Below are 23,458 nucleotides of genomic sequence, written 5' to 3' on the forward strand. Positions count from 1 at the left end.
GGGCCTGAACAGCTTATAATGCCACAGAGAAGGGGTCGTGAACATCCGGCCCACAGGCCGTATAAGGCCTGCGAAATCATTTGGTCTGGCCCTTCGTGAGTCCTGGCAGATCTCTAGTTCAGAAGGATCTAAGACAGGCGATCCGCCCCCTCCCGTGGACAGGAATAGTCTCTATTCAAGGCAGATGTGAGTTTGTTTTGCTGAAAAAAGTAACCCTTTTTCCTCCTTGCAGAAGAGTCCTTCACTATGGAGCTGCTAGGACCACCCAAGAAACTGTGTTAACCCTTTCCCACCCAGGCCATGGATAAACATATTCCCTCAGTACTACAAGAGTACTGAAGTGGGCAGAAGTGGTGACAATGGAGGGGTTAAAGGGGGCAGGGCCAGAATGCGTGCGGGGGTGGGGGGTTGGGCCAGTGTGTCCTCATTTCATCCCTGCAGGCAGAGGTTGCAGGAGCCGGCTGTAGAATCCGGCCCGGACCATGCAGAGGAGGAGCAACTCTGGCGTGCAGCTGGACGGCTACACCCGGCTGGTGTAACAGACCATCCTGTGTGCCACCGGTTGGATGCCTGCCTGCTTGCCCGTGCCGGGGGTGGGGGTAATCTGGGGCAGCTGCCTGGTTGGGGCTTGGTCGGTACCCCCTCTCCCTTCTGGTTCAGTGAAGAATTACCTGTGAGTGGTAAATGTTTCACCTTGCGCCAGAAAATGGAATAGCAGAAGATAAATCTTCTCACCAAAAAAGAATAGAGTTCTTGATTGTTGTGAGAACCCAACCAGGTTGGGGGAGGGAGAGAAAGTCAGCTCATCCACTATCCAGCTAGCAAATTGTTGCCATACAACCCAAGTGTCTGGACAGGGAGGTAAGCGACGTAGAACCTCACCCCTAAAGAGATCCCACTTCTGATAACCCTGCTCAGTCCAAAGAAATCATTTTGATGACAACAATGATTAGCTTCCACACCCCTGGCCAAAGACAAAAGTATAAGTGCGAGGCTGCAAAATTTTAGTTTCTCAAGAACAGAGCAAAATTATATCACCACTCACAGTACTGTTCTATATATCAACCCCACCCATCTCCTTCTTCCTTCCATCCAGAACCTCCCCCCAGAGATCCTGCCAGTTGCGAGGCTCCATCACAGTGGCTCACACCACAAACTTGTTCTTCATGAGGGAACCGCTCTTGGTGGCTGTGTCTGCATGAGCCTGATAACCAATCACCACCTTTGAAGACAGGCCCAGGCGCTCCTTGTACACCCGCCTGCAAACAAGCAATATTCTGTTGAAATCAGCCTGCCGATAACAGCCATGCTTTCCTGTAGACATCATTAGCATTCCCAGAACCCCGCCCCCCCGCCCCGTGAAGCAATACTTTAAAAAGAAAAGGAATTTCATATTTATGCCAACCACTCATTCTCATTTCAAGCCCCCCCATATATTCCACCTTCTGGAAGATGGCTGACATTATCCCTCTTATGTCACTGCTCAGCACTACATGGGCAAATGCTGCTCTGAGTCCTGCCTTGGGGGGAGGAGAGCAGGATAGAAAAGATGGCTGACATTATCCCTCTTATGTCACTGCTCAGCACTACATGGGCAAATGCTGCTCTGAGTCCTGCCTTGGGGGGAGGAGAGCAGGATAGAAAACGAAAAATAAAAATATATATAAACAACTGAGGAAAAGGAACAGCCTTGTACCCAATATGGGTGACGCCATCCCGATTCTCCGCCTCCTGGGTCCAGATTGCAATCTTGTCCCCCTTGGCACGGATGTTAATGACAGCACCACAGACATCATCACTGTAGTCATCAAACATCTCTCCGATCAGACACAGCAGCTACAGGAGAAAAAACAGCAACAGGAATTACAGGGAACCCCAGATTGCACTATTTGCAGGAGAAATGGGCAAAACCTCTGGCCTTAAAGGCTCTTTAAACAGTTTGCCCTACCCAAGGGGGAAAGAAGCTACAACCTTTGGGATAGAAGGAGGAGGAGTTGGTTTTTATATGCCGACTTTCTCTACCACTTGAGAATCAAACTGGCTTACAGTCACCTTTCCTTCCCCTCCCCACAACAGACACCCTGTGAGGTAGGTGGGGCTGAGAGAGTGTGACTAGCCCAAGGTCACTCAGCTGGCTTTGTGTGTAGGAGTGGGGAAACAAACCCAGTTCAACAGATTAGCCTCCGCCACTCATGTGGAGGAGTGGGGAATCAAACCCGGTTCTCCAGATCAGAGTCCACTGCTCCTAACCACCACTCTTAACCACTACACCTTGCTGAGGGTGGGTTGGTAGGTTAGCTTTCTTATACAAGAGAGGAAGAATTGCCTGGGCAGAAGGGAACCATATAGCCTTTTTTTCTCCCCTTACCAAGCAATCCAGTGGTACAAGCCACCTTACAACCCATGAAACACCACAGTCTTGGGAAAGAACAACTGAAGGGAGGGCTAGTGTGGGAGCTCTTCTGTCTGTCTAAGAGAGAAAGAACAAGGCTTAAGCCCAGCAGAAACCAGTGATGATCTGTGTACACACATACACAGAGCTTACTTACTGTCTCCAACCAGAAATGGTCGAGTTCTGTATGCCGCTGCTGCTTGGCCAACGCGATAAGCCAACGGCCACCCCGCTTGTTCCGGTTATCTTCCCACATAGGCTCAATGCCGTCCTGTCAGGGAAGCAACAAGGAGTCCTCGCTATCTCAGCACATGCAACCCATGCCTACCTCGGAGCCTCCACAATTGCTACATCAAGTTACGAGGCACTGGACTCCCAGCAGGCCATGCACAGCACTGTGGTGTATGGCCATGCTCAGCCAATAAGAAAAAAACAGAGAGCCTTATGACAGCAGAGTGAACTAGCCTTCTCTGCTCAGCATGCCCACAGGAGACATGCACAGTACAAATGAACAGGGACAAGAGTCAGATGATGCCGACTTGGAGATGCCTTACCTTGAAAAGGGAGTAGTCACAGCCTGAGGTCAGCTTGCTGGCCAGCTGGATATGACTGTACAGCCTGCAGAAGGAGACAGATATGGTATGGGAAAAAATGGATAGCATTATTATTCCCCATGGAGATAGGTACCTTAAAAAGTTCCTCCTTCTACTGGAAGACAGGGTGACTTTTATCTCACACTCCATAGCAAAATTTTGCTCTTGTCTGTTGGAAACGGAAAACATTAATGATGAACAAAGATCTTATGGAGAAATCTTCAGACTAGTAAGCACAGATGAGATGTTGAAAGTGGGAGCTGTATGGTTTTATCATAGGATGTATATTTTATATTGGCCTTGGCTGTAATAGATTTGAGATCTTGAGGTACCTTATAAAAGATGGCAGGGACATTTCTAAAGTAGCAACACAACACATCCCTGGAAATATCTTTAAAAGCTGTTCCACAAAAACAAGAAGCCCATGCTGCAGGGAACTGGGCCCATTGGGAGCTCCCTACAGTATGTATCTAATTTGTTTTAAAATAGACTCCATGTTTCATTTTTAACATATATATGCACAAGTACACGCAAATGTACAGGGCAGCTCTGAAGTGGAAGGTGTTTGTCAGACACAGATTGTTTCCCTTCCAACTAGTATGTTAAACCACTCTCTTCCCAATCATTGATACGTTTAATGGTACCACTTGGGTTACACCCAAATTGTATTTATATTGCAAGTTTGTGTTGTTTTTATAAGAGCTTGAACAACATGCTTTTCCCCAAAGAATCCAGAGAACTGCAGTTGAGCAAGGGTGCAAAGAATTCTGAGAGATGCTTGGTCTCTCTTCCAGGGCTACAGTCCTCTATTGCCTGGATGAAAAGGAACATTAAGCTACTTGGAGTCTGAAGTAAGAGTAAGCCCCAACAATACTTTAGGTGGGTGTCAACACTGAAAGTTCTTTTTCTGAATGCTTCTCTTATCTACTTGCTGTTGCTGGAGTTCTTATGTATGCAAAGAGTTTGCATGAAGGCCTATTGGTGTCAGATTCTACAGCATTGTGCATGTGTTGCGGGGGGAGGAGGGCACCTATCCCAACTATTGCAAGTTAACTCTTTTACTCACTGATGAAAAAAAGTTGGCAGCATGATGTTGACGATACTTTTAGCAGAACATTTCTGAGACACATCTAGGAATGTTTAATGATCTCCTATGCTTCTGAATCTTACTAATGTAGGTATATTGCCATTTTCACTGGAGAAGGCAGACACACACACACACCCTCCACACACTGAATTTGTGATTGTCAGGTTCAGGGATCCCAACAGTAAGAAGAAAAAGTGAAATGCACTCACGCCCAAAAGTCTTCCACAGTGTCAAACTTGGTGACAAGTCGCAAATTCTCCTGCCAGGTCTTGCTCTTGTCGTTTTTGAAGAACCACAAGACCCACCTATGATGGTCAGTAGAAGGCATCATTAAATACCAGGTATAAGCACACATTTTTATACAGGCACTCAAGCTATGTGCAAACATACCCTGACTCACTGTGCCAGGAGTCAAAGCATTGCCCTTTCTAAACAGTGGCAAGGGGGTGCTGCTGCTCCATACTGAGTTCAGTTCTTTATGGCACATCTGTTCACATATTAAGTTGCAGGAAGTGCACGGGGGATTTTATGCAGCCATTACAATTCAGTGCCTTCTCTGCAGCTCCTCCCCTTGTGTGGAGAGGGGATGAAAGAAGATGAAGCTTATTCTCCAACAAGCATAAGTCTTACAGGGATGCCTCTCATGCCACAAAGGCAGGATTGGTTAAAATGAAGGTAAGGTCCATACAGCCAGTATGGTGTAGTAGTTAGAGTGTCAAACTAGGATCTGGGAGACCCAGGCTCAAATCCCCTCCCTGTCATGGAAGCTTGTTGGGTGATCTTGGGCCAATCACATACTCTGCCTAACTTATCACGGTCAACCAATGCTGACCTTGATAGTCCAATGGTTTATACTCAATATAAGGCAGCTTCATGTGTTCATGTTCCGTTAGTAAACCTTCGATATGCTGAAATTAGGGCAGCAGTAGGGAGGGCATTACCAAGCCTCCATAACCACCGCAAAAGAAATTACTCATATGAGTTACATAGACATTGTTCATGTAATGCATGTAGAGCTAGCATGGTGTTGTGGTTCAGAGAGGTGGACTCTAATCTGGAAAACTGGGTTGGTTTTCCCCACTCCTACACATGAAGCGAGATGGATGTCCTTGGGTAGTCACAGTTCTCTTCAAATTTTCTCAGCCCCACCTACCTCACAAGGTGTCTGCTGTGGGGAGAGGAAGGGAAGGATATTGTAAATCGGTTTGAGTCTCCTTAAAAAGGGAGAGAAAATTGGAGTACAAAAAAACAACCTTCTTCTTTCCCAAATCGGCTTTGCAGCAGAGTTTGGGGAAAGATCACAGCAAAGCCTGGAAGGGTGCCACATGGATCTTTCCGGTCTCACACATGGCATATCTTCGCAGTGGAAGGGCTAGAGTCTTTTCAAAGTAATCTCTGGGAATTCAGATTGTTTTAACATGAAATTAATGTAGCAATACCTAGTTGCTGATTTGTGAACATGAAATTGATGTAGCAATATCTAGTTGCTAATTTTTGAAAAAACTGAAAAAACCCTAGGGGTTTCTTTGGGGGGGGGGGGGAATTGGCTGCTTCCAGGGACTGGGGCAGGGACACTATGGGGAAATGAGCCATGTGGAAGCCCTGTGGCTGCTGCAATGTACTGCAGCAGCAGCAAGGAAACTACACAAGCCTGTCTCCATGTGGAAAGGCACAACGATGGGTGCAGTAGACCATTGCCCCCTCTGCACTGCCAGCCACACTGGGAGAAAGCTAAGCCCCTGAGGTGCAGCACTGCTCTCCTCTCTAAGCAGCCTCTTGGGTCGAGGACTGGCCATGAAGAGGTCTGGCCCCACTAGTGAGATGGCAGAGCAAGGGCAACTAGGGGATCCTCAGGATGACTAAAGGTGGGTGGACGATTTTGCGTTTCATATATTGGAAACCCCTTCCAGGCACAAGGGGGAAAGCCTCCACTTCCCAGATGATTTCAGGTGGGATTTTCCTGAAGTGGTAAAAGAGGCAACAGAAAATGTCACCATCACATTTGAAGTCATAACACTTTTAGGAAAACAATTCTGTGAATACATCTGGAATTTATACCAGCATCGAGCTTGCTTTTTTACAGCAGTGGTCACTCAAGAGGTACCCAGTGGCATATAAAGCATTTCTTGAAAGCAAAGAAAGAGTTTCTTGGGAATAAATATCTGCTGAGTCACACATTCTTCTCTGGTCACATTTGGATGCCTATAACCAGGACATTGCAGGTTAGTAGGAAAAATAGCCATTAAACCAGGAAATGTAAGATTGCAAAACTTCACTGTGGAGGGCCACAGAATCAGTTTGACTCACTGTGTGGCCAAATCTGTGGCTACTTAAATCCAGAGACTGGAGTCTTGAACGCACAAGACAAATCTTTCCACAAACCTGAAAAGGCCCCAGGTTTGCAAAAAAACAATAACAACTGAAATATTTTTTTAAAAAATGGGGGGTTAACCCCTCTACTGAATAGAAGCAGAACATGTAACTTTAAAAAAATGCCCTCAGAGGCCTCTGGTGGGCAACCATGCCAAGCTACAAGCCTTGGTTTCTGTCAGCAGAAGGCAAGGACTAGGGGCAGGGTCGTTTCCTGGGCTCTTTTGGCCTTTGAAGGAGTACCAATCAGGGCAGGCCTACCAGCAACTATCAGGCAACTTGCTACCACGCATGACTCACCCAGGTTAGGGTTGCTAGGTCCCTCTTCGCCACCAGCAGGAGGTTTTTGGGGTGGAGCCTGAGGAGGGCGGGGTTTGGGGAGGGAGGGATTTCAATGCCATAGAGTCCAATTGCCAAAGCGGCCATTTTCTCCTGGTGAACTGATCTCTATTGGCTGGAGATGTTATAATAGCAGGAGATCTCCAGCTAGTACCTGGAGGTTGGCAACCCTACACCCAGGCCCAGTTGCTTGCTACTGTACAGCAGTAGCCACCCAACAAAAACCAGGTTTGTTCAGTGGTTGGAGTTTGAGAATAGGATCTGGGAGACCCAGGTTCGAATCCTCACTCTGCTATGGAAGGTCACTGGGTGACTTTGGGCCAATCACATGTTCTCAGCCTAACCTACTTCACAGGGTCATTGTGAGGATAAAATGGAGAGGAGAATTCTGTAAACTGCTTTGGATCCCTGTTGTGGAGAAAGGTAGGGTACAAATGAAGTAAATAAATAAATATAATTGAAGATGGGTGTCATGTATGCAGCGGGAAGCTGAATCTCTGTTGAGATTGGAGCTTCTCCAGGCTCCTGCGCTTGTGTGTCCCTGTTGGCTGTAAGGGTTGCAGCAGCCCAATCACGGACTTGGGTGCATGGCCCCGAGCGGCCAAGCAGGCATATAAGCAGGAGTTTGTCGCACAGTTCTCGAGTTCTGTTCCTGTTCACCTAATAAAGCAGTTGCTGTTGGAATTCGTCTCGTGTCTCGGCCATGCATACATAATAATGGGGGGCAAATGAAAGTTGGGTTGGTGGGTGAGAATGAGAGAAGGAAGCGCAGAAAGGATATAGGTACTACCAGGATGAAATAGTATAGGGAGAGCAATGCAGGGGGAAGTGAGATACCACCTGCAAGTCCTTGCAGGCTCCCCACTGTGCAACTCAGCCATAGGTTTCCTGGCTAGGGCTGCCAGGGAGAGTGAATGAGGGAAAGCCGAAGGGGGAGGAGAGAAAAGTAGGTTTGAGGGTTGGGTGGGAAGGAAGCAGAAAGAGGGGAGCGCCTATGAAGGAGAAAGAGGAGATGTTGGGGGAGGGGAGCTGAGATGTCCCCTGCAAGCCCTTGTGGGTCCCCTGCTTGCTTCAGATATAACCACAGTAGAATACCTGCCTCTGCTCAGCCAGTACCTGTTCTGGAGAGGATGTTTCCTGAAGCGCTCCACAGCCGCCGCCTCTCTCCTGGCCTTGCATTTTCGCTGCTCTTCCCGTGCACTCGCCTGACATTTGCATTGAGTGGACAGCATGTCAAAACAAGGAACACAAACCAAAAAATAACAGAAGGATTGTCCCTGCATTCGCAGTAAGTGAGGGAAGGGAAAACTAGAGGTACTCTACATGGGTACAGGTGCCCTTCTTCAATGGCAGAACAAGAGTGTTTTGGATGAAAGCCATTTCCAACTAGCAAAACAAACCTATGCAGTAAGCCTCCAAGTGGTTCTCCATTCCAGGAGCAAGCGTGCCCTCTCAGAAAAAATGAATGAAAAGCTCCCCCTCCCCCAAGTTTTGTTTTACCTCTGAAAAGCGCAGCCTCTGGAACTGCTCACAGAGCTTTATTCCCCTCCCCCCCCCAAAAAAAAGTTGGCACCACCTATAAGAGAAAAACAAAACAAGCTTTGCAGCATTTTAAAAACTGGCACATTTTCATTCCTGCACAAACATTTGTGGACCAGCACCTGCTTCCTCAGATACATCTGAGAACAGGGGTGTCAGGCCGCAAGAATTTATGCTAGAATAAAAATGTGCTAGTCAAGCGTTGCAAAGCGCTTGTTTTGGCTGCAAATGACTAACAGAGCTACCCCTCTGGAATTCATATTTCTATGTACTTTGTTTTTAGTCTACCTTTCTCGCCAAGACTCAAGGCAGATTTCGTGAAAAAGGTGGGACACCACATGAAATGGCAAAATCACGTTAAGGGACAGGATACTGAGGCAACGCTCTCAGGGAAGACAAAGCAGAGCCAGAAATATAGGTGTCACAGCAAAGAAGCTCATAAGGAGAACTTTCCATGCTAGGAATTATTACAAAAGGGACTGAAAATAATACAGCTAGTATGGTAATGTCCATGTATAGAGCTTTGGTACAGCCTCATTTATATGGTTGCCAACCTCCAGGTGGTGGCTGGAGATCTCCTGCTATTACAACTGATCTCCCCGCTCCAAACTCTGCCCTCCTCAGACTCCACCCCCAAAATCTCCAGGCATTTCCCAACCCGGATCTGGCAACCCTACCCATTTAAAATATTGCGTGCAGTTCTGGTTGCCATATCTCAACAAGGATATTGCAGAGCTCAAAGAAGTCTGAAGGAGGGCAACCAAGATGATTAAAAGGTTGGAGCAACTTTCCTATGAGGAAAGGCTGGAGAGTGTGGGACTTTACAATTTAGAAAAAAGACAGCTGGGGGGGGGGGGAGGATGGAGGATGATAACACTATACATGGGGTGGAATGAAGGAGCTTTTTCTCCCTCTCCCATAATATTAGAACTCAACGGCATCCGATAAAGTTGTTGAGTAAAAAGTTCAGGACAGACAAAAAGTAGTACTTAAAACTGTAGAAATGGCTGTCAGTGAAGGTAATGATGGTCACAACTATACAGCTAGCTTTAAAAGGGGGAGAGGTCTAGCAACGGCTACTGGTCGTGGTCACTGAAGGGAACCTCTATCTACAGAGGCAGCAAACCTCTGAATACCAGAGCTAGCAGGCGACAGCAAAGAAGAGCCTTTGCCTCCGTGCCCTGTTTGTTTGGCCCTCCAGGGCAACTGGTTGGCTGTTGTGTGAAACAGCATGTTGGACTAGCTCAGTGATGGCGAACCTTTTAGAGACCGAGTGCCCAAACTGCAACCCAAAACCCACTTATTTATTGCAAAGTGCCAACACGGCAATTTAACCTGAATACTGAGGTTTCCTCCCAGCTGGGCGGTGGGGAGTCCAGGGAAGGGAGGGCGCTTTGGCAGCGCAGAGCAGCGGGGAGTCCTGGGAAGGGGGCGCTTTGAACTGTTCTGCGCTGCCTGGAGTCCAGGAAAGGGGGGTGCTTTGAACTGCTCCGCGCTGCCTGCAGCTGGGCGGCGGGAGTCCAGGGAACGCAGACGCAACGGCTGCGCGTCCCCATAGAGAGGGCTCGGCATGCCAAGTCCGGCACGCGTGCCATAGGTTTGCCAACACGGGACTAGCTGAACCAATGGTCTGATACAGCAGGCTCTACGTATAACTTCTAGTAACCTGTTAGTTCCTCAATCAGATGCATCAATCCAAGTCATTTATTTAAAATATTTATAACCCATCTTTCTACCAACCATTTAGGATGCAGAAAGGAAAGACCCATCACACAGGGCAGTTAAAAAATTACTCACAAGAAGAGCCATCCTTAGCAAACACAGCATAAAACTACAAAGGCTGCTGTTGACCCTTCCCCACTTCAATTGCCCTTTACCTTTTGAACTGCCCAGATTTACCTGGTTTCTTAAACACTACTAGGGCGGATACAGTCCTTGCTGGTTTAAAATACCATTCCACAGTAAAAGCCAAGGGTACACCCTATCAGTTCTTCTCACCTGCCTGGAGAATGGGTTTACACCAGCCACTGCCACCCAAAGCTGAGGCCCTTGGAGAAAAGGGTTGCCAGGTCCCTCTTCACCACCGGTGGGAGGTTTTTGGGGAGGGGCCTGAGGAGGGCGGGGTTTGGGGAGGGACTTCAATGCCATAGAGACCAGTTAGCAAAGTGGCCATTTTCAGAGATCAGAGAGGTGAACTGATCTCTGTTGGCTGGAGATCAGTTGTAATAGCAGGTGATCTCCAGCTAGTACCTGGAGGTTGGCAACCCCATTGGAGAATGTTACCAGGAACAATATATGGGATACCTAATTCTGCAACTTTTTTTTCTGAAAGGGCTCTTCTGCCTTTAACAGCTTAGCTGTAAACAGACGATCAGGAGGTGAATGTCCCCTCCCCCTCAATCATGCAAAATAATGATAGGAGTCCTTCCTCCATAGGGAGGAGGCAGTTTCAACAAGCATAGTTGCTCTTCTCATCACCGGCCATAGAGGGAAATTGGCAGTCCTACTAGGGATAGGCTTACTAAACTTAATCCCACCCCGTCTACCTGCCATGGTTCAGCAAAACACAGCCCGGGTTAACTTTATGTGTGCTTTATGTCCCCCTAAATTAACCAATTATTCTCACACAAGCATACTCAGAACTGCAGCTTTAGTGCGGGGAAAAAACAACCTTACACTAAAAAACACACACAAATTATTCAGATTTTTTTTTTAAAGAACACTTTTAAACCTAACCTTTCCTCTTCCTCAAGGTCAATAAGACTTCGGAAAGTTAAAAAGAAGAAGCAGCAGCTAAAACAGTAATTTAGAAAACCAGCCGCTGTGAGTTATACGCAGCAGGGAGAAACACTCACCATCTTCCACTGCTACCCTCCTGGACAATGACAACAACAGCCCCCCACTGGTTCAAGTCTCCTTTTATCCCAAAGGGCCCCTTCAGAACCACCCATAAGCCTCACTTGTTAAAGCCCCCCAAGCCCTGCTTTCCGCCTTCCTTCAAATTCCTTACTACATGGAGGAGGCACATCTGTCTCCCCCTATTGGAGGGAATGCAACAGACAGGCCAAAATGGGCCCATAGAACTAAGGAGGCTTAAGGAAAGTCAGAGGCTTAAGGAAAGCAGTCACTTTTTACCAGGCTCTCTTTAAAAAAGAAAAGAAAGGATATCAGATAATGGACTTACATAATCTACATATTCAAGGGACTTAACAGGTTTGCAGAAAATGTGACATTGCCAAAAGAAAAAGACACACACCCACTAGCCAGATGAGAAGACTGAGCTTGGGGAGAAGAAATGGAATGTTGGCCCTAAATAGTTCAAGGAGAAATGGAGGAGGGGAACGGCTCAGCCGCGGCGCTGAGTACCCTGGAATCACAGAGATTGGTAGTAGGGATTTCCAAATTGTACCCCCCCCCCTTCTGTAATTGCTTGTGAGTCCTGACTTGTTTTATAAAATAAGAAGCACCTGGTAACTGTAGCTGAGGATTGCCACCAGATAGAGATAGACCTGTTTGGCAGCTTCTGCCTAAACGCCAATTATCCTGTAAAAAGAAGCCGTTTTTGAGCTTCTGCAACCTCTGTGCTGCAACTGAAATGCCTTTCATAAGGTGACAGAATGTCCCAGAGGTCCCATTATGTAACAGAATGTTCTAGGGAGACTGGTTCTAGAAAATGCCTACCTATCAAGCCAAACTTATGTTAAAGTTTCCATACACGAATGTCTAACTTCATTTGCTTCTGAAAAATAAAATGATTTCATTTCAGTTTGACTTGCCATGGTTTCTGGCGAGGCTAGGAGGAGGCTTTTAACAGGTGCACAACGGGCAATTATTCAGTAGGTGAAGCTTTCCCTCATCATTTCGTCTCCACTGGGAGAATGCTTCATCTGTTGAATTTCCACATGACATGCAGCTGTAAAACCATAGGAGTCATGCTGGATAAAGCAGCAACCTCTCTTTCAACTGTATATAAAGAAGTAAGTAGTAACGACATCAGAAATAGTCCAAACATTTTTACTACTCAGTTCAGTCCTAAGAGCATGACTGGCCCAACTTCATTTACAATGCAGTCCTAAACAGATAGGGTTGTCAGGTCCCTCTTCACCACCAGTGGGAGGTTTTTGGGGCAGAGCCTGAGGAGGGCAGGGTTTGGGGAAGGGAGGGACTTGAATGCCACAGTCCAATTGCCAAAGCGGCCATTTTCTCCAGGTGAAGTGATCTCTATTGGCTGGAGATCAGTTCTAATAGCAGGAGATCTCCTGCCACCACGTGGAGGTTGGCAACCCTATAAACAGAGTTAGAACCTTCTAGATCCACTGATATCAGTCAGCATAGGAGGACGGGACTCTGTTTAGGATTGCACGGCTAGTGACTGTTATGGGATTTAACTCTGATCTTCCCAGTCCTAACAAAACACCACATGGGCTCTCACTTCCTTTTCATGTGGAATGAAGGTATTTCTAATTTACACAGATATGTGCTCACAAAGCACTTGTTAACAAAGCCCCAAAATTTATTTATTATGGCATTACAGTTGATCCTAAACTGGTTGAAAGGACTAGCGATATAGTACTAGAGGATGATTAAACTTATTTCAGATAAATTTTAAATACTGCAGTGGCTTACTCAAATAGTTGTTCTGTTAGTGTACATTATTATGTAGGGTTGCCAACCTCCACAGGAGGAGCCTGGAGATCTCTCAGAATTACACCTGCTCTCCAAGCCACAGGGATCAGCTCCTGTGGAGAAAATGGCTGCTTTCAAGAGTGGACTGTATGGCATTACAACCCACTGAGGTTCCTTCCTTCCCTAAACCCTGACCTCCCCAGGTTCTGCCTCTAAATCTCCAGGAATTTCCCAGCCCAGAGTTAGCAACCCAAAAAGTTAAATGAATTATGAAAAAGTTCAACAAAGGTGGGTCTTTCCTGAGAGATTTTTAACTTAAATTGTAAAATCATTCTGGAAAGTTTAACTATTTTCAAAATGTATGAGAAATTCTGGTTTTCATTTAGCTTCCCCCCACTTTCCTCTAGAAAAAAAAATGTAGACCTAATCTGTTTCTTCAGTTTTTGCAGCCTGCTTTTTGGCCCACTCAGAGTCTTCACAGGAATTGAATGTATTCAGATTCATTAGGGAAGGCCTTGACAGCTTGCATCTCAACAAGCTAAGTTCGGCCTGCCAGCAATGAATGGCCCCTCAAATAAGCCTCCTGCTTCTTTGCTGCCTCTCTGGGGACCATGCTTGGTGATCAGGATCTCACACAGCTCTTTAAAATGTCAATAGCAACTTGTGGTTACAGGATAAGCAAAGTGGTGTGCCATTTTCCTGATCTCAATTGTCTCCCCTGCAGGGGAAAATATACAAGTATGTTTCTGTATTCTTTCTCAGCCAGGGCAAACAGCAGCTCTGCAGCAAGGATGGGGTAACAACTGATACTGGGAAAACTGTACTCCAATCCAAATCTGAGGCTCCTTTGGCTGATTTTAGCTCTTTTAAAAAGCTGGGGGAAATCCTAATAATGTCAATACTTTGGCTTGCTGGATCACAATATGCAGTCCTGCATTAGGGGACAGGGATTCAAAAACAGGGCTGAGGTTGCCAACAAGCTTCTTCACACTAGTTTTTATTGGGAAGTTGCGTTGCTTCTTGGAGTTCAAATGCTGTGCAAAGTACTGTCTATCAAGCACATCCTCAGTTCAAAAGGGCTTTTGCAGACCTGCCGTCAAATCCACTTGGAACCAACGTAGCCTGTGCCGCAGGGTTTTGTGTGTTGCATATTTAATTCAGTAAGCAGGGATTTTCCCCCCATGAGCGACTGCAACCAAGAAGATTTTTCTTTCTTGAAACGTTTCCAGATATGAAGGGCACCCATCAAGATGAAAAAGCTTGTGTTGATGTGCACCCAGCAGTTTGTTAACTATGGTCACATATCCACACTGCATGTTTCAGATTACCTGTGTTTCATGTCATTTAGGTTCACATTGGCTAGAATGGAACCGCATTAGCAAGAGGCCCATAGTAGGACTCTAGAACGGACAAAGTTTGTATGATTGCAGTGAGTTATCCTTCTATGTTTTATAAGACAGCACATTTATACTTTATTTGTTTCACTAGTCACTCACCTAGACAGCCAGCATGGTGTACTGGTTAAGGTGTTGGACTAGGATCTGAGAAAGCCAGGTTCGAATCCCCGCTCTGCCATGCAAACTTGCTGTGTGACCTTGGGCCAGCCATACATTCTCAGCCTTGAACCTGTCAAGCATGCGGATGGGAGATCTCCAAGGAAAACCAGGGATGTGACACAGAGTCAGGTAATGGCAAACCACCTCTGAAAGTCTCTCTCCTTGAAAACCCTATGTGGTCACCATAAATCAGCAACAAAAAAAGTCACTAACTATGCATATTTTCTTGGTAGCATAATAAGCTTTACATCCAGCTTGCTGAAGAGTTCTAGAGAGAAACTTGCACACTATTTTGTATTAAATGGTTGGTCCTCATAAAAGGTATTCCATGGCTTTCAATGTCTAATCTTTTTTTAAAAGGTGCCCCATTGTCTCACTTAGAAAGTACTCATAATCCCAGATGAATACATATGTTCCATGGCAGTTTGGTGGTAAGGCAAAGCACTACTGCACACGGACAAAAGAAATCTACTCATCCATCTACTTACTATTACTTCATAGGTAGTTGGAGGGTATAATCTTGGCACTGGAAACAGATTATGAAACTGTGTGTTCATGAGCCGTGGTTCAAATTAAGCAGAATCAAATCTTGATGCTTTTTGTGAATGATCCCATAAATCCTAGTTACTCAGTCTGGTTTTATGCATGCTTATTCAGAAGACAGCCTTACCAAATTGGGTTTAGGATTGCAGCCTTAAGAGGTTATCATTTTGTGTTTTACATTACTCTCCTGTTGGCTTCTGCCCTATCACAAGAGCTTGCCAGCAGCAGATACTGTTCTACAAATTATTTATAATGCCCATTTAACCCTTTCTCCTGCACGATTTTCCTGATCTAAACAGCCTCTTAACCAAAAGCTATTTGTTCCATGGAAGAATCTTCAGAAACACTTCAAGTGGAGGCTTACATGAACACCCCTCCCCGCCACCCAGCAAAGAATTCTAGCCTAATCTTCTGGACATGCCGATTTTCTAGGCAAAGGAGGGGGGAATCCAGTAGGTGTTACACCTACAGCCTGATATTCCAGTCCAGATTTAAAACTATGAGAACTAGATTGCTTCTGTGGGATGTATAAGAACCCCCCCTGCAATTATTTGTAGGCAAGACAGTCTCAATCCAAACCTATTTTTAATGAGGCACGCAATAATCAACATTTATCCAGGAATCTGCAAAACCTATTTACTTATGGTCATCACAGACGAGATGATTTCCATGGGCGTCCGGATTCCTCTAATTAAGGCCACTTATTCATGGGAGGTTTTACCTTGGATGTGCCGCTCTCTAGATGCACATTTTCCCCATCGGAATTCTCAAAACTCTGCACGGGGGCTTATTTTTGAGTTCTGAGAATTCGGATGGGGAAAATGTGCATCTAGAGAGCGGCAAATTCAAGGCAAAACCTCCCGTGCATAAATGGCCTAAGTATCAATTGTGAATATCGAATTTGATATCGAATGTTTCTCGCTGGGAATATCGGAAGCAGCTTTTCTGCTATTGCTTTGTGGAGTGGAGAAAGAGCGTTTCCTAGGCGCGAGGCCCAGAGGCTTCGCATCCACGTGCCAGCCTAAATGGCTGACCGGCGTCTACGTGCCCGGCTCGGCATGTGCAACACCCCGCGGGCCCACCGACCCCTGGAAGGAGCTCGAGGCTCTTGCTCGCGAGCCCTTCTGTCGTGCCGGGTCAGAAAGGTCTGAGTTGCGCCCTCCTTTCGGATGCCCCGCCCCAGCCGCCGGGCAGGCAGCCGTGCAGGCCGGGGGTCTCGCTGCTGCATCCGGGCAGGGCGGAGGGGCGGGGAGCGTGGATTGCGCGCTATGATGAAATCCCCTCGCCGGGCGGGTATAGGGCGCGCGGTGGCTCATTGCAATATTCAGCAGCAGCAGCGGCAGCAGCAGGGAGAGGGCATCGGCGCCTCCGCTCCGCTCCTCTCTCTTCCTCCTCCTCCTCCTCCTCCTCCTCCCCAAGCTGCTCCATGGCAGAGCTGCCCTGACTCCCCCGCTGCACCGCGCCGCCTCCGCCACTGCCGCCGCCCGCTCCGGCCCGGAATGATCTGAACCCTCCGGCGGAGACGCACCCGAGTCCAGCGCTATCGCCCATCGCAGGTGAGCGCCGGCTCGGCGAGATCGGAGAGCTCCTCCATGGATTGGCCAGGGCGGGGGGTCACAGCGCCGGCCTGAAGGTGAAACACACGCACCCCTTGGTGGGCTGGCGACGCGTGGCCGAGGTCTGTCTTTTGGGGAGGCGGAATCCCTTCTGGCGCCTGGCAAGCTTGCCTCTGAACAGGGATGCTGAGGGGGGCAGGAGAGGTCCCATCTTCCTGGAGCCTTCCCCCTCCCCAATAATTTACGGGGCCAGCAGCCTCGCCAGCCCTCCCCCGCTGCTTCTCGCCTTTCAAGGACACGGAGTCATCCCGGTTTGGGTTGCCTTGAGCCCGGTTCGATCCCGGTGTCCTTCTTGCCTTTCCACACACAGGGGAGCCAATCGATGCTTTTTAGGGATGGGGATGGAGAGATGTGGTTTCCAGCTCTCCCCCCCCCCCCGCCGTGAAAATGAATAGGGAGGGGGCAGCTGCAGCCATTAAGACAGGCGAGGTAGGCCAGGATGATGGCTGCTGGGGAGGGGCAGCCTTTGCAGCAGCAGCTGCCACTCGACTTGTTGAATCTGGGGCACAAGGTTGCTTTCCCCACGGCAGCGTGGCAGCGAGCGGGAGTCGGCCGTCCATGTGGCTGCTCTCCTTACCTACGGAGAGCCGCCGTCTCCCGCCTCTCCCAGCACAATGGGCTGGCAAGCTGGCAGGGGAGCCAAGTCTGCAGCACGATACCGCCCGGAGCCGAACAAGATGGGCAACGTCTTCCTCTGGCTCTGGGTACCAACCTAGGGGAGGGCTGTGCCAGCCAAGCCCCATCTCCACCCCCCATTTCTCCAAAGCCAGATCCACCTCCTTCCCCCTGGCGTTGTGACCATCTCCTTGTTGGAATCAGCAGAGCCCTCTGCTGAAGCCATCTTTGCTCTGTCTCTTCTCTTCACACAGACCTCAGTGCCGGGATGGATGTGTTTATGAAGGGCTTGTCCAAGGCGAAGGAAGGGGTCGTTGCTGCAGCAGAGAAGACTAAGGAAGGGGTGGCGGTGGCAGCGGAGAAGACCAAGGAAGGCGTGCTGTATGTGGGTAAGGCTGCTGCAGAGCTTCCCCACAGGCTGTGCCCCCTTTTGAGGAAAACCAAAGGGGAATATGCCATGTAGAGAGGAAAGGGGGGGGGGGACAAGCTTCCACGGAGGGGTTTTTGCCACTTTTGGGGAGTCCTTCTGAATTGGTAAGTTGGCTTCTTTCCCCCATTTCCCTCTGTTTCTCGTTAAGGAGTTCTGGGGCAGCGGTGGGACACAGTGCACAAGACCCAGGAAAATGGAGTCTGGTGTCATGGGGCAACCTTTATAAGGCCATTTTCTCTCTCTCGCCCTTCCTGGACTTCCTGTGCGGGTGTGGTGGGGGCTAGATTGTCAAAGATGGCTCTTCGCACGTGATAGGGGTTCATCTTCTGGAGGTGATCTGTGGAACCCTGCTTTTGCTTGTTTAGTTATTGTTATCTAAGTACCACACAATATTTCTTGTACATAATATGCTGTGAGCAGATGGTCGAGAACCACAGTGCTCCTTTCACCAAGAGTGAATTACATTCCCATAGACAGACTGAGAGTCTGTGACACAGCTGGAATAGACCCAGGATTTTTGAAAACTCAGGCTGGAATCAGACTCTCTTCTTTGTCTGCTTTATTTGCCTTATATAGTGCTGGTCCCTCGGGGGAGGGGGGGACCAAAACTGATGAAGTTATTATTTTTTTTATTGGATCAGCAGTTTAAAAATGGTATGCAAGCGCCCAAATTTCATAGAACTCTTTATCAACAAAAATGAATCTACCAAATGAATTTATTGACCCAATGAATAGTCTCATTTTGCCTGATGAAGAACTCTGTGAAATAAGAATGCCTATGCAGGATGGTGTACCAGGCACCCTTGTACATACAGTACTGAAGCATTGGCTGTTGGCTTAATGTCCTCCATTGGCATCATCTTCAACCCTCAGTTGCTGCCTATAAGCATAAGCTCCATAACTAGGATTGCCAGGTGCCTTTTTTTCCACCAGTGGGAGGTTTTGGGGCAGAGCCTAAGGAGGGCAGGGTTTGGGGATGGGAGGGACTTCAATGCCATAGAGTCCAATGGCCAAAGTGGCCATTTTCTCCAGGTGAAGATCAGTTGTAATAGCAGGAGATCTCCAGCTATTACCTGGAGGTTGGCAACCCTATCCATAACACAGCATTCTAGGCTGGTATTCAGGGGACCTTCTGCTAAGGCAGAAACAGTGTGTGAGGCTGTAGTTCCATTCAAAGGAAAGGGCATCAGGCTGGATCTCTGTTGGCTGATTTTGTGTCCAGTTCAGCACAAGAGGTCAATGGATGAATATTCATAGATGTCTACTCTGCATTCAGGAGTTTCTTCAGTTTTTACAGATTTGCTAACACACACACACACATCTGTTGGAAAAGGTTAGAGACATCCTCCAATCACACCACTCCTTCCAGTCAGGTCAGAGACACGTGCAAACAGAGCTCCTCCTCCCAGGAATTCATCTGTCATCTTCTCACCAGCCCTGGTGTCATCTGTCATTTCATTTCCCTTTCTCTTGTCCTGATTTTCACAAGCTTCCTGTACTGGAATGTGATCACTCCTAGAATTGAGAACGCACATTTTTGTTACTGAATCGATACAAGTTGCACTGGAATAAGCATGGGGTGTTTTGCCCCGGAAATGAACCGGCAGGCATCCATGATGGGAACGTGATTGGAAGTTCAGTTCTGCTAAAATAAGTTAGCAGACACGAACAAGGCATTGTAAGAGCATGGACGCAATGGTGTAAATGTGCAACTAGAAAACAGGAGGCTGTGATCATGGAAGAGGAAGAGCACAAAGGCCAGGAAGGGAGAAGAGTTCTGGCCTAATAGCACAAGAGGGTCGGCCTTGTTCATGCAGTTCGGGCTTTTTTGTGAAAAACTGGGGAAGGTGCAAAATGATCAATAAATGGGATGTGGCGTGGATGGTACCAGCTGACCTTTCGAACACAAGACATGCTCTTTTGCTAGCGATCCTTCCTTTCTCCTCTTCCTGACTTCTAAGCCTGGCTTGATCTTTCAGTGCAGACATTAGAGCCCAGAGGCCAAACTTGATTTGAACCCTGTATGTATCTAGGAATTGTTTGCCCCAGATTCCCAAATTCTGCTAGTCCCAAACCATCACTGAGATTTTTCAGACTGTGGTGGACCTCCCTAGGTAGCCAAACAAAACAGAAGTCCACTAGGGACATTTATTCCAGCATGAGCGTTCATGACTCAGAGCACACTTCTTCAGATGCAATGGAAGTATGCCGTAAACCAGGGTTTTGCAAAAGCACAAGCAGACAGTATTATGGACTTCTTTAGAGGTTATTGGGAAGGAAAGTAGGACTTCTGTACTGTTCACACATGTATTAAGAACAGGAGCTCTGAACTGCCTGGGATCAGGGTATGTGAAAGACTGCGTGCTCCCCCGTATACCTCCCTGTTGTTTTAAAATTGTGTTCAGAGCTCCTTCCCGGAATGTGCCCGTTTTCAGATGTTAGGCAGGTGGCAGCTGGAATGAGGGGCTTGCATCCCACAAGATCAGCTCACAGAGGGGGGCTTTCCCCTCTTGCAGCAATCCACTGAGTTCAACAGATGCTCAGGAACAGCAGAGGAGGCCAAACAGAGGTCTACAGTGGGAGGGGGGATGGCAGACGTTACCCCCCTTCCACCCCTGGAAGGGTGATTTGCCTTGTTTGAGGGCTGTGTATGCACATGCAGCTCCCCCCCCCCCACCAGTGGGGCAAATATTGCCACCCTGGGCCATTTCAGATCAGGAAAACGGCAAAGGGGGAAGGCTGAAGCTCCTTCTCATGGCCCAGTATTCCTCTTTCTTGCGCCCCTGTGGTGCTTCAGAATAGTGTTTCCACAGGAAACAGTCTGGCTGCAAGTCCTCGCGGCGATCAGGGATTATCACTTAACATTAAGTTCAGGCCTAAGGTGGTAGTGGAACGCCCTCCTCAGACACTCTCTCCTGGTGTGACCTTTATAGATCTTTAGGCACCAAGTTAAGACTGTTACCCTAGTATTTTAATTTATAATGCATTTTTGCTACTCTGGCTGCTTTACTGTCTTTTCATTTTTAGGAATATTACTCTGAGCAATTGATTGTAATGTATTGATGTAGATTTATGGTTTGCCTTGGAAGCTTATTAAGTTGCAAAGCAAGATATCAATATATATTTTTTCTCCCTGGAGGACCATGCTTAGTGAATGCTTGGGGGGAGGAGGTTGGATGTATCCTAGAATTCTTCCCATTCCACAAGCAGCCATATTGACTTGGGTGCGCATAGGCACTTTGAGAATGAGAGCAGCAGGTTTCACTCATGTGATGCTCACATGAAACAAGGGTATTAGTGCACTTTAAAAAGCAGGCCTGTACACCTCTTCCTTCATGTGGAGTGTTCCCAGGGGGTAAATGCTCTCTGATGCCATGCCCTCTGGTTGAATGCCTTCTGGGCAGGCTTGCAGGTGCCAGTCCCTTCCCTGCGGACAGGTCAAGCAGCTTTCTCCTGGCTAATCAGTGTGTGTGTGTGGGGGCAGTTTCCTCCCTTTAGCTCTCCTCTCTATGTGAACAGTGTAGGAGTGACTGAGGTACCTCTGTAAATGGGACCTTTGTCTTTCATCCATCTGTCAAACTCTGTCTTTGTCTTCTGCTGATCATGTCCATCTCTCTCCCTTTCTCTCTTCCTCACACCCCATCCTTCCATGCTGTCCATGAACTTCTCCCTTTTTTCTGCAAAATGCAGCATTCCCCCCCCCCCCCAATTCTTGGTTATTTTACTGTAGAAAGGCACAGTAATCCTCCTATGCTGGGAAGGCTTACTAATGAAATTAGAAACCCCCTAATTAATGTCATATAAACAGCACTTCTAGTTGGTAGAGGCAGGACGCCTTCTAGTTAGTAACTGGCACTGTTAAAGAGACCTCCAGCAGTAGACACACGTTGTGCCTTTTTTTCTTCAAGCACCCTTTTCCTGAAAGCTCCTGCACACTGCTGGTTTCTGTTCCTTTTTATATCACTCCCTACTGGGAATAGCTGGGGCTTCAAGTAGCTTCCATCCTTTCCTGCTGTAAGCTTTGCTGCCTACATCTCCCCAGGTCTTCTGAACAATCTTGTCTCTGCAATATCTCTATGCAACTGCGTTGGAAGAAAAACAACAGGCTGCCTGGAATCGTGTGTTTAAAAAAAAAACACCTTTTCCCCAACAGAAAAGTAAGATTCAGTGGCTAGAATAGATTATACACATTTAGATAGGTGAATTTAGTTTGATAGCTTCACACAGCTTACATAATTACATGATTGTGGTGGAGTGAGGGATTTTTTTCTTTTTCATGGAATTGGTATATAATTCAGGGTTTTTTCCCCTTAGAGACTGGAGTTGCAGCATGTGCAAAAGTTATGGGGGAAATAATATGATTTGGAAGAGCGGAGTGATGTTGATGGGGGTGTTACAGGTAGTAGCTGATAGATGTGCTAACTAAAGAAGTCGCGCCATATGATCACTGGATACCTTTTCCATTTTTTCTATTTCTAGCAAAACGTGCTTGCCACGTTTTTTCCCCCCTCTGCAACCAAGTGGGCTAGAACCTTTCTGAGATACTTGGGTTCTGCTCAGGTAGCTTGGTGCCACAGCCATGTTCCTTCAGAGGCCTAGCACACCTTCTTCCTGCTTCAGTATGTTAGGAAGCTCTGGCATTTACTAGAAGAGGAAGGTATAGGAATCATGGAGGGAGGATTAAGTACATGGAGAGTTCCTAGACAGTCTGGTCCCACCTATTATAGACATGTAGCTTTTAGGGGCAGAGTCACTCATCTCTACATTTTTGAACTATGGAACCATCTCCCATGAGGGGATGTCGGGTATTTGGAGGATGTGAATTCCAAGATGGCATAGGATCTTAAGACAGGGTGAATCTTTTGTCGAAGGCTTTCACGGTCAGAGTTCATTGGTTCTCGTAGGTTATCCGGGCTGTGTAACCGTGGTCTTGGTATTTTCTTTCCTAGACCACGGTTACACAGCCCGGATAACCTACGAGAACCAGGGTGAATCTTTTTTCCCCTCTCCCCTACCTCTGCTATATTTGGGATTGTAACCAGAGGTGCCTACAAGAAACCGGACATGATTTGAGACCTGAGAATACCACTGGCTTTCCTACAATCTTTCCAAAACCTGTCTGTCTGTCTTTCTTTCTTTCTTTCTTTTTTTCTAAGATTACAGTAAAGCTGGGGTGGACAGGATAGGCTAGATCTATCCCAGTTATGCCCACATTGGTGCCATTTCCATTGGTGCCATTTCCTGCTATGGGGAAATAGCAGCCATGGAGCAAGGGAAATTAGTAATTGATGCATAGCTATAGCAATGTGTTGATTACTGATTTAAAAAACTAACCCCAAAGCCATCCCCGGTAGTGCTGGGCACTGGGGCAGGGGGGGAAATGCTGGGAAACCCATTGCTTGCTTCTGCCCTGAATTGCCACCTGCAGCAGCAACAAGGAAGCCACAGAGTATTGTCCCCTTGCGGAAGTCACTACTGTTCTCATCAGTTTCCACCACCAATGGGAGATTGTCCCCTCTGGGTCACGGGGCATAGAGCAGAGCGTGACTCAGACCCCTTTTAACCTTTCTGGTGCTGCCAGAGATTAAAGAAGGGTCAAAGGGTTGTTGTGCTCTACTCTTTTCTGTGAAAGTGTGTGTGTGTGTGTGTACAAGCCCAAGGGACCAGTGTTTTTAGTGGGGAAGCAGTGAAGGGCATTTTGTTCTGCCCCCTTCAAAGCCTGGAGCCAGCCCTGAAGCTGCACGCACGTGAC

The 23,458-nt window shown here is 47.4% G+C and overlaps 2 protein-coding genes across 2 annotated transcripts in view; one reads left to right on the forward strand and one right to left on the reverse strand.

Annotated features, from left to right (window-relative positions):
* Positions 1 to 1,105: 1,105 nt before the first annotated feature.
* On the reverse strand, positions 1,106 to 16,388 carry EIF4E1B (eukaryotic translation initiation factor 4E family member 1B). The gene is given in 9 exon segments (XM_056860292.1): positions 1,106 to 1,259; positions 1,697 to 1,836; positions 2,550 to 2,663; positions 2,947 to 3,010; positions 4,282 to 4,377; positions 7,898 to 7,986; positions 8,931 to 8,945; positions 16,162 to 16,235; positions 16,238 to 16,388. Coding segments are annotated over 9 exon segments (831 nt in total). The 5' UTR covers positions 16,362 to 16,388; the 3' UTR covers positions 1,106 to 1,144.
* An 83-nt stretch (positions 16,389 to 16,471) lies between these two features.
* The window catches only part of SNCB (synuclein beta), a 30,313-nt gene continuing 23,326 nt past the window's right edge, over positions 16,472 to 23,458 (forward strand). The window contains exons 1-2 of the mRNA XM_056861814.1: positions 16,472 to 16,601; positions 17,531 to 17,665. Coding sequence (XP_056717792.1) covers positions 17,545 to 17,665 — 121 coding nt within the window. The 5' untranslated portion in view covers positions 16,472 to 16,601; positions 17,531 to 17,544. The remainder of the gene's footprint in view (positions 16,602 to 17,530; positions 17,666 to 23,458) is intronic.

This window comes from Euleptes europaea, chromosome 1 (genome assembly GCF_029931775.1).
Source record: "Euleptes europaea isolate rEulEur1 chromosome 1, rEulEur1.hap1, whole genome shotgun sequence".
NCBI lineage: Eukaryota > Metazoa > Chordata > Lepidosauria > Squamata > Sphaerodactylidae > Euleptes > Euleptes europaea.